This window comes from Leguminivora glycinivorella, chromosome 15 (assembly GCF_023078275.1).
Source record: "Leguminivora glycinivorella isolate SPB_JAAS2020 chromosome 15, LegGlyc_1.1, whole genome shotgun sequence".
Taxonomy (NCBI): Eukaryota; Metazoa; Arthropoda; class Insecta; order Lepidoptera; family Tortricidae; genus Leguminivora; species Leguminivora glycinivorella.
Window position 1 is genome coordinate 540,567 of NC_062985.1, and position 17,769 is coordinate 558,335.

At 35.7% G+C, this 17,769-nt stretch overlaps 2 protein-coding genes across 4 annotated transcripts; one reads left to right on the forward strand and one right to left on the reverse strand.

The window, feature by feature from the left end:
• Positions 1-473: 473 nt before the first annotated feature.
• Positions 474-12,600, reverse strand: LOC125233902 (probable isocitrate dehydrogenase [NAD] subunit alpha, mitochondrial). Of its 3 annotated transcripts, none has more exons than XM_048140072.1 (7): positions 12,468-12,600; positions 11,964-12,131; positions 11,347-11,525; positions 7,659-7,874; positions 6,706-6,841; positions 6,083-6,196; positions 474-1,200 (listed from the first exon to the last, which is right to left on the reverse strand). In XM_048140072.1, exons 1-7 carry the CDS (start codon positions 12,492-12,494, stop codon positions 973-975), a joined length of 1,068 nt encoding a protein of 355 aa, XP_047996029.1. In that variant the 5' UTR covers positions 12,495-12,600; the 3' UTR covers positions 474-972. The 3 variants fall into 3 exon arrangements, with proteins under 3 accessions (XP_047996029.1, XP_047996027.1, XP_047996028.1); XM_048140070.1 differs by lacking the exon at positions 12,468-12,600 and adding an exon at positions 12,211-12,364; XM_048140071.1 differs by lacking the exons at positions 474-1,200; positions 12,468-12,600 and adding exons at positions 1,763-4,556; positions 12,211-12,386.
• Positions 12,601-12,866: 266 nt separating this feature from the next.
• LOC125233908 (vacuolar protein sorting-associated protein 33B) lies at positions 12,867-15,541 on the forward strand. Its single transcript, XM_048140079.1, has 2 exons — positions 12,867-13,172; positions 13,494-15,541. Exons 1-2 carry the CDS (start codon positions 13,003-13,005, stop codon positions 15,274-15,276), a joined length of 1,953 nt encoding a protein of 650 aa, XP_047996036.1. The 5' UTR covers positions 12,867-13,002; the 3' UTR covers positions 15,277-15,541.
• Positions 15,542-17,769: the final 2,228 nt, after the last annotated feature.

The following is a 17,769-nucleotide window of genomic DNA, read 5'->3' on the forward strand; positions in this document are numbered from 1 at the left end:
TTGGTTAGAAAAGGCGCGAAATTTAAATTTTCTTTGGGAAGTGCTTGTGGAACTTATGCTTCCTTGTTGACTATTTTATTGTCTGTACGAATTACTAAACGACCCCGGATACGTAATGTACGTTTAAAATTTATTAAATAAATAAATAAATATATTGGTGGGGACACCTTACACAGATCAACTTAGCCCCAAACTAAGCAAAGCTTGTACTATGGGTGCTAAGCGACGATATACATACTTAAATAGATAAATACATACTTATATACATAGAAAACATCCATGACTCAGGAATAAATATCTGTGCTCGTCACACAAATAAATGCCCTTACTGGGATTCGAACCCAGGACCGCGGCTTAGCAGGCAGGGTCACTACCGACTGAGCCAGACCGGTCGTCTTAAAAACTAGGATATATTTATTAGAAATAGCGTATAAAGGACAAGTATTAGGTACGATGTTAAATAAAAGGCCAACACTTTTAAACAAATTTATATTAACAAAGTGTTATGTCATCATTAGTCTACATTGTGTACTGTGCTTGCAGTAAATATGTACCAATAAATAAATATATTTTACTCCTGTAATAAGGCACTAAATAATACTAAAGATCTAAGTAAATGTACACTGCCAAGTTGGGAGGGTATGCTTTGGAGATATCACCACATCATTTAATTCAAAAGCGGATTATTTACATGAGTATGGACATTTTTACAATATAAATAATACTTTTTAGGAAATCAATAAATATTAAAGTAAGTTTTTAGAAAATAAAGTTTCTTTCAAAACTTTTCCACCAACATCAGTAACGTTCCGTTACACGGCCATTCAACTAAAATGCGCACCACACGGAAGTCAAACTTTTTTAAAACTTGTATTGTCTGTGGACAGAATTTAAAAAGTAGGCGTGAAAATGGCGCCAAGCAACTTACATCGAATATTTGGCGGAATCAAATCAAATTCAATCAATATTAATTTAGTTCAGCTTAGAAATAATGGCAGCGGTGTATTCGCTGCATTTGCCAGTGCCTCCCAAGTCTCCGGTGAGATGTTTGCCTTCGCGCAGAGTCTCGTAGCAAGCGTTCTGGATTTTATCGGCGTGCTCGTTGAGCTGCAGATGCCTTAGCATCATGATGGCGGACAGGAGAAGCGCCGTGGGGTTGGCCATGTCCTTGCCGGCGAGATCAGGTGCTGTGCCGTGGACCTGGTGGTAAGATAAATATTTCAACTAGGCTGATGAATACAAAATTATACGTTTCATTAATGTACGACGAATCATTATGCTATATTGAAACTTTGTATTTAATCTAATTTTCAATGTGGGAAGTCCTCTCTATAATATCCCCCTTATGCTTATCGCTTCAGCTTTTTAGTGACGTAATAACTTCATTCCGGGATAATAATAAGCCATGTCACAGAAGAGTGATTTTTCTAAAGATTTCAAAAGTAAGGACAAGGCAATTCACATAATTTTGACAGAACATTCTGTTTTGATGTGACTTGGTGGAACGAGATTGGTAGATGAACTCTCAAGCGCGCGATTGTCGCATACAGCCATATTGCAAGCTTGGGTACAATTCGTGAACAGCGTTGTTACTCTGTTACTGACATTGCAAGTTGCAACTCTTTTGGAGGTTGTATGCCATGTCCTTACTATATTTACTATAAATCGATGGGTTTAAAGTATTTCAAGTATTGCAACCACAAACGTAACTTACCTAATTCAGGAACAACTTAACTGTAAATGTTCAAGTAATAAAACAACATTTAAATCATATCTTTATTTTGGCGTCTATTTTATTTACATAAATAAATAAACACTAATACGATTCCACATTGACCTATTTGCAAAAGCAATCAGAATATCCATTGGAGTAGGATTCTTAAATTACATTTATTGTCAGATTTTATCTGAATCACATTTCAAAGTAAAATAAATACAAATGCTGTATAAATTAAATGTAAAAAATAAATAAAAAGTGGCTTTAGTGCCCTCATTCTAGATTATTCGGTACAAAAACACATACATATAGTTTTCATTATTGACACTAGTTTAAAATTGAACTATTGGTGTAGTAAAATTCTAACTAATAATTGTAAAAAAAATGTTTGAACTAAGAAAATACTAGAATGAAATACCAAGGTCATCAATATACTGGTAACATAAGAAATACGAATTGCTAATACTTGATAAGGAACAAATACTGTGTCACACAAAAACACAAAGTTAAACCTACACTTTAGTTAGTCCACAAACCTATGTTTTCCATAGAATTAGTACTTTTCCTGTCTTTAGCACCTTCTTACAGCCTAACAAGAAACAGTAGAAATGCAAAAGTGACAACATCGTCGTGTTGTCTCGTTTTCTCACACTTATTGATAAGAAAAAGATGAGACGACGATGTTGCCACTTTTTAATTTCTATTATTTTTTGCCAAGCTGAACTCTATTTACTGGTCTCTATTTTGCATGTATGTTTATCTTCCTTTAATACGCTTCAAGAGATAGGCATTGAGGATTCATTAACTCAAGTTCTTAATTGAATAGATGGAAAAAATAAATTTGTGGCACTTATTCAAAAACAGCCATTATCTCACTAACTTATTGTTAACAAAAATTCATCAATAAATAACCTAAACAACGGAATGTCAAGCTTAAACTAACTTTCAGACAGAACCTTAGGTTATATTGTAAGAAAATGTATTTGGTTAAATTTGATTTGACAATGTAGACGCCAAAATGAAACATCTCGTAAGTCACAAATAAATATAGTTGAGCGTATTCTGAACTGTTTTCTTTGTCATTTAATCGCCAAGACTGAGGCGCCAGGTATTTCTGACAGCAAACAATTCACGAATCAACTAAATGTCTTGAAGTTTGCTGTCAAAAAGGCCTGGGGTCTCTGTATTTCCGCTTAGTGAAAAGCAACGATTCAGAATACCCTCTTTGGTGGCTCCCAGAGCAAAATATTCGATCACCAAAGGTTTAATAAACAGCTATTGTTACACATTTTAAAACGCTAAGAAATGCACGAGATCCTAACATTAAAAGTAACCTCAGATGAACTTGTATCCTCAGAATACTTTCTTTGGCAGTAACGTAAATGATATCGAATCCTATTCATAGGTATAAATAAGGTTATAAATTCGCTACTATGGTGTCACTATTCTATGGGCTATCAACAATTTGATCTAATAAATTAACTATTATTTGAATGTAAAGAATTGTGGTTTTGGTCACTATCTGCCATGATTAATGTCAATGTAATAATACTGTTTAGTGTAATTCTTGTAGATAGGTACACTAAATGCTGATTTGAATAAGGTATGAGATGAAATTAGATTATTTATTAACCCTCAATGCATGGTATTATAGGTGTGTTGCAAAATGACTTAAAAAGAATTGAAATCCACGTCAATTTTTATTTTTTTTCCTATAAATGGGCTTACTCTTGTCCACAGACTCGTCAAAGGCATAGACGCGGCCTACGATGGAGTGAGCTTGCCCAGAAGATGCCTATTCACCCTAGATTTGAAGGTTGCTGGGTTATATGAGCTCGGAAATACAGTTATGACAAAGTCTCATATTGATGTCAATCTGATGTTGTGTTTAGTTTGTCTCACTGCGAAAGTATCATTTTTGACACCATATGCATTCAAGGGTTAAGAATATTTAGAGTTACAAGTAAACTTAGTTGTTAAGCACCAACACTGACAGTGACCAAATCATGAATTGAATGCACTTGATTAAAACTATTACTATGCTTGGTAGATTTTAACCTCAAAATGCATTTTTTTACGAGTAGTTGGTGTTTTTCGAAGTAATTTAACTAAAGGCAAGGAATCTACAAATGTAACATGTTTGATGTACTTATCGGTTGCTGGTTGGATTAATTACATTTGTAGGTTTCACAAGTTTCATCTTAACATCCATTCAACCCCTCTAGGGTGTAATTAAAATGCACCATCATTTGAGAAAATTGCCGCATGAAGATCTTTAAGAGTCCGTCTTAGCCAACTCTGCATCTATTCGAAAATAAGTTTTGAAAGAAATGTGACATTGATTATGATATTCCATACTTTGTTATTGTTAATAAGTATGTCGTTTAACTTCAAACTAGTGTAAATCCATTGTGCTATAAGGTTGGTTCTTTTATTTTCAAATATAACCTTAAAGCAAAATGGACTTACCCGACTTCAAAATTAAGCAACATATATGGAGTATGCAGAAATCAGCCTGATTTCATTTTGTCCAAGACAAACTCAAGTATCTCAAAGCCCGCACGCGGCAATTCTCTCGCCTCACCAATTTCACGCACTTCAAGGTCACACCTTAATTTAAATTCTTAATAATCTCATTAGTATAGGCGGTACAGGAGCTGTTGCCCCCCAGGTCCTCCGTGAGCACCTGTCCCTCGCGCAGCACGGTGAAGCAGGCGTGCTGGATCCTCTCCGCGTGCTCGTGCAGCCCCATGTGGCGCAGCATCATGACTCCCGACAGCAGCAGCGCGGTGGGGTTGGCCTTGTCCTGGCCGGCGATGGCGGGCGCCGTGCCGTGCACCTGCAGGTTAGTGGCATGCGTTATGACGGCACGAGGGTTAACAGATCCAAACTATGGAAACAAACTTAGCATTCAATTAGGTGCTTTTCAAAACCCGAAAGTAATTTTTTGGAACTAGAACGGGACTTATCGCGTACAGTGGGCCAAGAAAGTGGTCTACCAGTTTTGACAAAAGTTTCTGTGAGCTCTAACGATCGCTAAGGTTGACTTGACACATGGCATCATATATAGACAGAGCATTGTCACTGACAATATTATTGCAAGCAGAAACCGACCTTGTTGTCTCATGACGTTCAAACGAACCTCAACTGTAGGATGGTAAACCACATTTTTGTTCGACTGCACCACTTATCGTTACATATGGCCCGACGTTTCGAGCGTGACATTAGCATTCATTACATTTTTTTCCGAAACACGAGGTCGAGACTAATATTGCTCTTAAGCATAAACATTGTTTGTTTCCATACTTTTGACGTTCAGACACATATCATAGACACATTCATTAGATTAGTTTTGAAGTTAGAATGAAATGAACGTATTTAATTATGACGAACATAGACTGACTTTATTCCCTATTATAAATTAGTTATACCTCAGAGAAACAAACTGAAGTTAATTAGAAAATCATAAACTTAGGGACAAAACAATTATTTTGACAGACTTCAATATTTTAACACTGATAAACTAAAACTGATTTAATTATTATTTACCATTTCTACCAATCACAAAACAAGACAAAGAGTTTAGTAATAACGGGACATTTGAAAGTTTAGTAACACATACATTTGATATCATGCAAGAACTGACTTAGAATATGAGTTAGTGGACGAATATGATCCACACCAGTTAGTACACGCATATATTTAGAGAAATAGACTTACTTTTGTCTTTCATTGTAATTATTATTCACTGTACGATAAATATACTAAAATAATACAATAGACGCATTCAGAATAATTTTAGAAGCATTCTCAAGTAACCGGAAAATAGTAAGTAAAAGCTACGTAAATTAGACTCGACTATAGTTAAAATTCTGAGAACGAGAAATTATACCAATACTTTTTAAATCTAAACAACACCGAGAACCGCGTAAATACCTCATTAATGCTGTAGATAAAGAGGGCGCTATAGTCTGTCTTTAGGTATTTAAATAAATGTAAACAAATGTACCCTCAAAAGGCTCTTTAAGCTACTTGAGGGTAAATGCCATTACATGACCAAATAAAAAGGTTAAAAAACAGGTCGCTGAGCGACAGATCCACTTGGTTTTGTATTTGGTTGGTCAACCAAATTAACGTGTTTTTAAGTACCTTAAAGCACAGTATAGAATACATGTGTCTTATGGTGCTCCTCCTTCTCCATTATAACAGCCGATGTGTGGCTGTTATAATGTTATAATTATAACACTGTGTGACAAGGAAATCTGTCGATGCCATTGCCATCGCACTGTCCCTGTCACACAATGTTAGCTACGAAAACTGAAGTACATCTGGCAAGAGTATTGGCTGGCTTAGAAAAATACTTACAGATTCGAAGAGGGCTCCATTCTTGCCAATGTTGCCTGACGGGGTGAGACCGAGGCCTCCGACCAGACCCGAGCACATGTCAGACATGATGTCACCGTACAAGTTGGGCATCACCTGGAAATACACAAACAGAATTTATGTTAAAATAGCATTTTCCACTGTACAATACAAGAATTAAACAACACAATGAGAGGAGAGGATTTCTGTAAGAGAAAAACAATCTTAGTAGAAAAAAGATGTAGGCAATAGGGTCATCTTTTACATAAAATAATTGTTTTCAAGCCTTGTAATGTATAGTCAACCAATTGGAACCCTAGGCCACTCTACATTTCTACAACCATGTTAAAATGACAAGCAGTAAGAGATTTCTTAAAATCTGATTTATAACGTCACTATGACATAGTTCTACAGTGGCCTAGGGTTCCAATTGGTTGACTGTAGGGCATTCTCTTGTTTAACACATTCACTTCCAGACAAAAATGGTGCACTAGGTCAGAAACCGGACGTTATCGCGAAAGTGTTAATAAACCTAAGGTTTCTTTATGTCGAACATCTTGTTAAATATACCAGACTTTGATATGATATACAGGTTATAAAAATAATGACTTAAGATTTGTACTCACCAACACATCGAATTTGGAGGGGTCCTGTACCATGTTCAAGCAGACGGTATCAAGGTAGCGTTCCTCGAACCTGATGTCGGGGTATTTGGTGGCCAGGTCGCGGCAGCAGCGGAGGAAGAGACCGTCCGACATACGCCTGAAATTATAAAACAGAAGTATAAGTAATGACAACTCAAAGAGCTATCAGTGAACAACCAGAAAAATTTACAGAGAGGATAGAACTTGTCTACATTAAATTTTATTTTAGCATTTGCAAGATTTCACCATGTAAATAAAATAATACAAGGAACTAATTTTAAGGAATTATTAATTTATGGAACTTATTAATTATCTTCTCATTAAAACATTGTAGTACCTCTATGAATGCAGCTCAATAAATGAGAAACAAACTTCACTTCAGAACATTTAATGTCCCCCGATTTTGGCACCTGATTTCTACATGTTTTATAGTATCAAGTGTGGCGTAATAAATGGGGTATGATATAGTAAAAAACTAATAATAGCAAAACGAACAAAATGCATAAACGTAATAACGTATGCAAGAATTGAGTACATTCTAAATTACTGTTTGAACTATGTAAGTTACTTTTACATTACTCATTTGTAAACATTTTCAAACGACATGCCTGACAATACGAATTGCAAATTAGTACAAGAATACTCACATGATTGTAGCTTGAACGCAACAAACAGTCCCAAGTATAAACGTTTTTTTTTGCGAATAGAGGTTATTCTAAATTCAAACTCACATGATGTTGGCCTTGTGTACAGCGGTGACCTTCTTCCTCTTGTTGTCCCGGGCGAACTGGAACGCGAACTCGGCGACCCTCTTACTGGCCTCCTCAGTGATCAGCTTGATACTCTGAGCTACACCGTCTACTATCTCGTACATACCATAGGCAACTCAAGAAGTAGTAACAATAGCTTTGTTAATAGAGGACATTCTCACTCACATGATGTTGGCCTTGTGTACAGCGGTGACCTTCTTCCTCTTGTTGTCGCGGGCGAACTGGAACGCGAACTCAGCGACCCTCTTACTGGCCTCCTCAGTGATCAGCTTGATACTCTGAACCACGCCGTCGACGATCTCGTGCTCGATTCCGGAGTACTCTCCCTCGGTGTTCTCGCGAATGGTCACTACGTCCACATTGTCGTATAAGGTTTTGATACTGGAAGAATAAAAAAAAAATACTGTTTATTTTTACTTTGTAAGAAGAACTTGTCAGAGATATTTAAAAAAATCGGTATGCGTCGCGCTCTCGATATACAAAAGCGGGGTCGCTACTCTTGAGAAAGATCCTCGAAAATGGATCGAAACATGTCGAACTTAATACGTGAGTAACCCGCTTAAAATATTTTTAAATGTGTTTGAGTCTCACGGGAGTTTTATAATTAAAACTTGTCAGAGAAGAGACATTCTATTATTAACTTTCTAAAATTCAGCAGACCAATTGGCGACAATCTCGCGCCAATCATGTGCTAGCCTTGCCGGTCAAATTTCTACATAGGTATATAGGTGTTTTTATTTATTTCCTTGAAAAAAATTGTTGGTAAAAAGTTATACAATTAAGAAGACGATTTTGCAACATCTGTACTGTTTAGCTATAAGCTATAATACATAAGATTTATTTAATATTTCCGACCAAAGCATACCAACTTCAAACTTATGACGATATTAAGTTATTCATTTCAAAAAACCTCATTTTCTTTTGCTACATACAATATAGAGCTATGTTAATAAGCTTTAATGTAATGTATGCTAGCGTCAAGTTGATATCTGTAATAAGTGTATGTATAGTGATAAGCATGAAGTTAAAATCATTTCTACAACAGTGTTAGTGTTAAAAGGGTGTAAGTTCCATACAATACTTAAGCCCTTTTACACTTCGCGAGACTTGTACCCTTTATTTCTTTTCCTTTTCACTCGGGACACAGTAAGTACCTGTTGTTACTATTCTAATCTTATTTTTGTAGTGTAGTACTTCCACGAATATCACTCAAGAATGAGCAACAAACTTCGCTTCTGCACAATTCATGTTCCCCGATTTTGGCACCTGATCGTACTACATGTGTTGTAGTACCAAGTGTGGCGTAGTAAATGGGGTTATCGCCCTTATAGTAATGAAATCGCTAATAACACAAAGGATGAAAAAAAAATCAGTTGTAATAGAGCTATATGTATTACGTTTCTTTTTTATGAATGACGTGACGAACGCTTGGACTGCAGCACTAATTTAGTTGGTGTTCAATGTTGAATGATTTGGACACGCTTTTATTTTCATAAAGGTGCTGTTAGACGGGCAGCACAATTGCCAGCAATTCACATACCATTGCGACTGCTCCATAGTTGGTGCGTATTGAACAAAGGGATCCGACTTACACACAGAATAGTTGTCTAGTTCATTATGAACCTGGACACATTAGATAACTGTTTTGTACAAATTATTTCATTCGCCTCATTTCATTGCTGATTTGTGTAATCTGCACCTATACATACGAGTATAACAGCAAGACTTATATGATTTAGTTTTTCTTTCTCGAATCGCAGAAAACAGAAGTGCCCATTATCATTGTAATAAACCGTGTGCCTACGCCATTAAACGTATTTCTAACACAATATCCATAAATTGGTAATTTGCACATGTCCTAGTAAATTATCACATCACTCCACAAGTACTTGCCCGTAATCTGTTAGAAGGTCGAAGTTATGTGTCATAAGAGTCGACTTATCAGTGTCGCATTACGGAATTATAGTAATTATGGACGAGCGTTTGGTTATACAGTTTTCTAAGACTGTATTCTATACTGTGTACAATGGGTTAAATGGGCATCCCTAAATGGGATCCTTATCAAATACAGACGAAGGGTTAAGGCACAGTATAATAAAGAGTACTATCGTACAGTATGGCCACTTCCGCTCCCCGCTAAAAGCGCCGCTCACCCCCTCTCGGTTACCTCACAGTTACCGCCTATTAAAAACGCGAACAGTCGACCTGTCATATTTCACTCATACAAGCATAGTACGCGTTCACCTATACGAGCTTAGACTGTGTGCTAGGAACGTGCCTCTTTCATATATTTGATCGCAAGTGTCCGATGTGTGGTTAAGGAGTTCTTCTGGTCTTGAGTAATGGTCTAACAATGTTCCTACGAAGATATTATACACGTACCCCCTTATTCATAAACATACCTACTCTAAAAGTTATCAAGCCGATAAAGTTCGTTTGTCCCTTTCCAATGTATTGGTGTGATAGAAAAGGACAAACAAACTTTATCGGTTTGATAAGAGTATGTTTATGAATAAGGAGGCTATAATTATAACATAGGTGATATACGGAAATGTGCAGCTTATCATTATCAATTATTTTAAATATCTTTGTAAAAACAACCCATTAGTGTGATAAAAGCTGAACACGAACGAATCGCAAATTGGAAATCACCACACGGCACACCCACAATGGCCATAATGATAAATATTGTAAGAGTGATTTTAGGGGTGTGACCAGATTGGTAATCAGTCAGGTCATCGACACACCAATTGAAGTTTATCTCCGCAGATACACTATTATCTGACCTTGTCTAGACTCACATAGTAGATAAGCTCTCAAATGCGGATGTGAATGAATGAAACTGATTGATTGTATGGATTTTTATTGCTTGTAGTTTATATTATGCAGAAAAATAATTTGATTCTTAAATTTTCCTTAGGATAGGATAGGACATAATCGTGAAGTTCTGTTTTGCTAGGTGGCTACCTACTTGGTACCAAGCCTACCCACTAGAAGACTATGTAGCCATCTAACGAGTAGGCAATGGTATGGACATGTATGGAGGAAACCACCATGTTGAACATTTAGCTCTATGACTTTCCATTTCCAGCAAGAGACAGCACTAAAAGATATACAAGTAAAAAAATAATGCAAGAAACTGATGCAATGCAAGGAGCTTAACATGACAGTTACAGTCAAGTGCAAAAATACGTATCGATTTTATCCGCTCAAAAATATGTACCGAGACCTTATTCCGCCGACATAAAGTGCTATGGGACATATTTTTGATAAGTTGTACGCACCCATATTTTTACACTTGACTGTACTAAAAATAATGGAAATCACTTTCCTCATTGATGAGGACACATGATTCATGAAATATTTACTGGTTTTTTCTACAGATAGATATGTGAAGGTTTCATGTGTGTATAAGGAAAATGTAATATTATTTTTTATTGAATACTTGTTCATGTTTAATTTGATTAAAATGATTTCATTCAAGAACAGGTTTAATCTAATGCCAAAGTTCATATAATAACAATAAATATGTATGTCCACAGATAAGATACTAAACTAAAACACTAATACAATAACATTTTATAATAATAAGACAAATACAGCTTGCCATTCAGACATAAAAACTTGAAAGTTTTGAAATTAGGATCAAATGGGACTTTTCTGTAAGCCTCAGCATAGCTGTAAGATGTGTCGCTTAATTTAAAAGTTAGGGAAATCCATTCTGCTATAAGGTGGATTATCTTTCAGATCATATTACATTATATATATATTCAACCTTAAAGCAGAATGGATTTTCCCAAGTTTGAAGTTAAGCACAGAGATATGAATACATATGGAATTTAAATAAACTCACCCATCTAAACTCTTGCAAGGCCTCACATTGGCATACAGGTCAAACTCCTTCCGGAGCGCCAAGTTGAGGGAGCGGTATCCCTTGCCAACAGGGGTCATGAGAGGCCCCTTGAGCCCGATTTTGTTCTCATTCACTGAGTCTATGGCCTTTTGGGGGATGCCAAACTTTCCATCTGGGCCCTGGAAGATAATACAAGTAATTGAAACATTACATTCAGTTTCTTAAGTGCTTGTAATGTTTATAAATAAATATTGGGGGACAACTTACGCAAATCAAGCTAGCCCCAAATTAAGCAAAGCTATTATAAATGAATAATGGACCACATTATTTCAAAGCATAATTTAGTGTTTGTAAATAAAAATAGGTGGTCAAAATATCAGTCTAAAGCAGTATGAGATATGGTAAACTTTTAAAATAAACAAATAAAAAAGTATCCTCCATTTCTGTACACAGATCTACATAATAGATAATGAGAATTAAACAGTTTTGGCCAAGGTTGTGTATGATTATGCCAAAAGAAATAACATTGTATCACTATGGAATGCTCATCACTTAATTACTGTTCACAAAGACACGAGCATTAACTTCAGTACGTGTACAAACACGCAAGGGCTTACCCTAACAGCTGTGACGTCCACTTCGTCCCATTCGATGGGGACTTTTGCGGCCTCGAATATCTTCTGCACCGCCACAGTGATCTCCGGGCCGATCCCATGGCCAGGGATTAACGTAACCCGCTTCACACCCGAGCTGTACTGCGCCGTCCCTACTTTCGTCACCGGGACCTGAAGGAAACCAAAGAAATCCGTCACATAACCTCCAAACCATATAACAATAGAAAAAACACTTAAAAACACACTCAACCTTAGTTTCCGCGACCCCATGCCCTCCGGCCCCACCCCCGGCACCAGGTTCGAACCACTTCAACCAACTTCCTAACACTTTACTCTCACGAAAAGGCTTCAAAAGCTCTTTTATGTAATTCTTCGACATAACTATACTTAAGTCTATTTTTGGAATGCAAGAATAAAAGCGTACGGTCTGTATGGACTGATTTAACAAAAATTACATGCACTATTCGTAAGGAATGTTAAAAACGGAACACCTAGCTACAAACTTACGATTTTCCTGATAATTCTTGAAGCCATTTCCAAATTTTCGCTATACAACGACGAGAGACAGCTCCGCGGTGAAGGGGCGGAGGGGAAGATATTACGACTGCGACAAATCAACTACGCGCATGACCGGAAATTGTCATTATAACCTTTGAATAAATCGATGTAATTGTTTATTGTGGATTACTTAGAAATCATAGATACTAAATGTATGGATTTAATAAAAAATATTATTCATTTCATCATCACTCGCATTGAGATTTCAAAATGTTAAAAATATAAAGCTCGTCTACTGATTGTGATTTACTTCCGATATAAATATTCTGTCCTGGCTACATTGGTTGTCATGTTGACAGTGACATAAGCTTGACTTGACATGCTTGATTGACACTGACACTGCGTGTCTTATTGGAATTTGTGGGTGTATTTGTTGATTTTTCTGTACTAATTTCTTTCTTAAACAAACATGAATTACTGAGAAGTAATGCATAAAGCTCAGGGTTTAAGTATTCAAAACAACCTTTCTCCGTAAAAAGATACAATGAGCAGAAACATGGAACATCCGCTTTCTCTCAAACTAAGTTCTTTAAGCGTCATATCTCAATGCAAATTAGAACGGATACTATCACTATGTGGCGATAAGAAGGACTTAATTATTGATCCTGCACTAATCAAGCCCTTGGAAAGAATTTGCGGTGTTAGCTGGTTACGGTAGGTTATATTTCATTTCATATAAAAGTAGTACTTTACAAGTTCTTTGCAATCAGGTTTAAATTACCACTAACGGTGTAGGAGAGATCTTCTGTCCAAGAACTGAATAAAGCCAATTTATTAATATAAGTGTTTCCTGAAATACTCAAACCCACTGGTTGACCCTTTGTCACTACAAAGCTTTTTGTTTTCTTTTATGATTTTTTTCATATTAGACTCTTAGCTTTATAATATATTCTTCTTTAGTTAATGTACTTATTGTGTATTTTAACTACCTATTTGCAAGCTTTATAATTTATATAAAATTAATTTATATTACAGCCAGCATGGAATTGACAAAATCTACAAAATGGACCCACAGCTGGGTCCCACAGCCAACACAAACAGAGTATACTTCATCCCGTCTTGCATCCAGAAGTACAAGTGTGTCCTCGACCAGATCTCTTCAGTCCTCAGCCAAAATGCCTCCCTAGCTCATCAGAATTGTTTTCACATAATTATAGTCCCTAAAGTTGTATGTTCTTATGATTCTCTTCTGGAAAGCAGAGGCCTATACGGTGTAGTCAAACTACACCCCTTTACCTGGGAACTTATGGCCTTAGATGAGCAACTACTAAGCTTAGAACTACCATTTTTATTCAAGCAGCTATTTGTAGAGCAAAATCATTCCTTGTTGTCAGGCATTTCCATGTCTTTGTGGAGTTTATTTCATGTCATAGGCCGGCCTAAAGCTATATTTTCAGTTGGGAAGTTGTCAGCAAGCGTTTTGGATATGCTTGAGGTCTATAATGAAACATATGCGAGGGATTTTTTGACAGAAGAGAGTTCAAATGAAATTGGTGCATTGATAGTTGTTGATAGAAGCCAGGATTATGCATCTAGTCTTCTTACTCCTGCTACATATAGTGGATTGCTGAGTGAAATATTTAAAATTAATTGTGGGCATTTAGAACTGAATGTCAAAGACACTAAGATAAAGAAAGGAAAACTGAATTTTGACTTTGAAGAAGATAAAACAGTTGCAAAAAATACAATTATGACTTTAGATAGTTCAATAGACTGTCTGTATGGAGAGATAAAACATAGACATTTCTCAGAAGTACTAAGTGTTCTAAGCTCTAAAGCAAAACTATTGAAAAATGAAGATATAAAAGCATTGGGAATACAAGAAATGAAACATTTTGTAGCAACAAAATTACAACAAGTCACACTTTTTAAACAAAGTCTAGTCAATCATGTATTAGCCTGTGAGACCATCATTTCAGAAATGAGCAACAAGTTTGAGAACCTCAAACTGACAGAGACAGATATGCTCAATAACAAGAATAAGAAATCAAACTTTACTTTTGTTGATGAGAATTTTGGCACTGACATACATGTCTACAACAGCTTACGGCTTATGTGTTTACTAAGTTTAACTCAAGGCCTGTCGTATGACGAATATAATTCACTAGTAAACAAGTACTTACTAGCTTTCGGATACAATTTCTTATATGTATTTAACAACTTAATCAATGCTGGATTGCTAATTCAACCATCAACATTAAAGTTGTCTCTTAATATATCAAATCTTGGCAACTTAAGTGACAGACTACCAAAATGGCAGAATAGTTTCCAAACTACAGCTAACAAACTCAAAATGCTTCCTCCTGAGGATGCCAGTAAATCATCACCAGGCTATGTCTTCAATGGAGGCTACATACCTTTAATAGCAACACTTTGCAATACTGTATTAACTTCAGATTCCTTACTAGATGTTTTAACTAAACTGTCAGCTTTACCTGATTTGAAAGTTGGTGGTAAAATAGTTGAAAATTTTAAAGTTGGTATAGAAACATTTGATGAGAAAATTGACAACTTAAAACCTCAGAGTGACCTGGATTTTGGTTGCAAAGATACAAACTTGGTTAAACTACTTAAAAATGACACTAGAGTAGGTGGGTTTCCGCTGAAGCCTAAAACTGTATTAGTGTATGTTGTTGGTGGTGTGAACTATGCTGAGATAGCGGCGTGTGATGTGATACAAACGGCGACGGGCAGCAAGATATATGTGGCAAGCGACTGCATAGCTAACGGGGGTGATCTTATGGCTGCTAACACTTGAGGTCCCAGTCTCAAAGTGTGAAGGCTTTAAATTTTTATGAATGCTTACTTTCATACTATATATGACATAGCTCATATATGTATTTACTATTTAGGTTGCAAGTTTCTAGTTGTAAACATGAGCCACAATTTTCAGTGCCAGATTATGACTTTATGTAACCTGTGAAATTCATCCTGAACAAATAATATACAAGGTGCTCGCGAGGAACCCATACTTTTTTAACTTTAACGGCATATTCTTGGTCACATTTTAAGACTAAAATGTCATATAAACTTTTCTAGATTTCGTCTAGTTTCAGAGTAATTGCCAATTAAAAAAAAACATTTCCGTATTGTTACTCAGTAGAAAAGGTTTCTTAACGGCGCTGATGCGCAATTGTGGAGCATAGTCTCACAGTAGTCATTGATAGATGTCAAAATGTGACAAGAAAAACTTCCAAATAATTTGGTTTTTAGAAAAATAAATGAAGGAACTCATTTTAATTGCCAACTTTATGGATAAAAATTTTTTTTTATGTGAAAATACATCCAAAAAAGTAAAAAAAGAAACAAAAAAAATTTTTTTTTTGGCGAAAAATTTTAAAATTCATATAACATTTTTTCTTTCTTTTTGCCTCAGAAACGCGTGGTTCAAGTTATGCGGGTTCCTCGCGAGCACCTTGTATTGCCTCCAATACTATGTGTACTTATGCTATTTTAAGCATCAAATAAGTGTACTCCGTATAAATAAGCTATTTATTATGTGCTATACTTGTGTTACTGATGTAAATAGGTACCTAAGAAAATAAAATTTATTGTAAGTTAATAAATATTATACTCACACTGTAAAAAAAGTTTTTATGGAAACACTCATAACTGAATCTCATATTTGTATACATAGTTTGATACGATATCTATTTAAAAACATAACATATGAAAATAAAACCATATTATTGTATTAATATATTTTATTTTATAATACTATTATCACAGTACAAAATGGATTACCTTAGAAGCAACACTTCTTAAATAACATAAGCATTACACTATAAGATTTATCAGCTATACACTTTCATTAAGTTTAAAGAATTTCTATAAAAATAACTAAAAGTCACTTGCATCAGTTACTGATAATGTGAGTTTATTAAAATCCTGCCTAGCTCCAATGAGTTTCTAGGAACTTTTGTATGAAATACCATACCTTATTTGTATTTAAATGAAAATGAAGCAAGCCAGAAAGACAATATAACAACTAAATTACACATTGAAGGAAAACAAAACTTTGCAAATGTCTATGAAATAATTCAGTGTAAAAATTTACACTATGTGTCTGTGTCAATATTCTGCAATAACCTGTCTGTTCCTAACAGTGAGATATAAATTTAAAAACAACATGAATAAATGGCATCAGATCGCACAGCACAGGAGCGAATGGCGAAGTGTGTCACAGCCCCTGATCTGTTTCGAGTCTACTACACTAATTTTTTTATTCAGGGTCCATTGAATTGGCTACCTAATGATTCTCCGACAATTTTTTAGCCGATTATTGATTCGCCGACAACGATTCGCCGAATGCCATTTAGCCGAATAATCAAACTATAGCTGTCACTTTTGGTCGAATAACGTTACGTAGAATCTTGGTTCGCATACAGTTCAGTTCGCTTCTGTGCAAATTAGCCGAACTATTATTGGACATTTTTCATTTAGCAAAGTAATATTTTCGTTTAGGCCACGTTTAGTCGAATAACGTTTCACATTTTATACATTGTTAAAATATTTTCGAATGAATGACTTACGTATCGCTGTTGTAAAAAAATTACGCACTTATAAACACTTTTTTTCTTACATACATATATACATATAATCACGCCTGTAGCCCATAAAGGGGAGGTAGATCACATGAACTTCTAAGTTTCGGTGCCACTCTTGGCAAAAAGGGTTGAAAGAAATCCAGATTGTGACATTGCAGTGACAGTGCCACAATTTAACCCATATCCCACAGTCGACTTCCACGAAACCCAAGGGAAGAAAGTCGGGGGTGGTGATCTTGAACAATGTATAATGTGAAATTCTTTCCGTTGCGGTAATAATTTACATACCTATACTGGCAACATTGTTCTTTAAGAAATTTGGTGAGTTGAAAACAACAATACATAATTTACAAAAATTAATCCTTAGAATCAGAACATTTATACAAGAGTAATTCACATTTATTTCGTTTACTTATTTATATCAATCATTGATATAAATATTATTATTATTAGCCCACATTGTCCCACTGCTGGGCAAAGGCCTCCCTCTTACTCTTCCACGTATCCCTATCCTCGGAAGTCTCCCGCTCTCCCTTTGACGTGGTCTACCCCTTGGCCTTGTAATTTGTGGCAACCAACGGGTGGCTGTTTTTGCCCACAGGTCATCCGGCATCCGGCAAACGTGTCCTGCCCAATTCCATTTGAGCTTAAATATAAATAAGTAAACGAAATAAATGTGAATTACTCTTACAAACGATCTAACA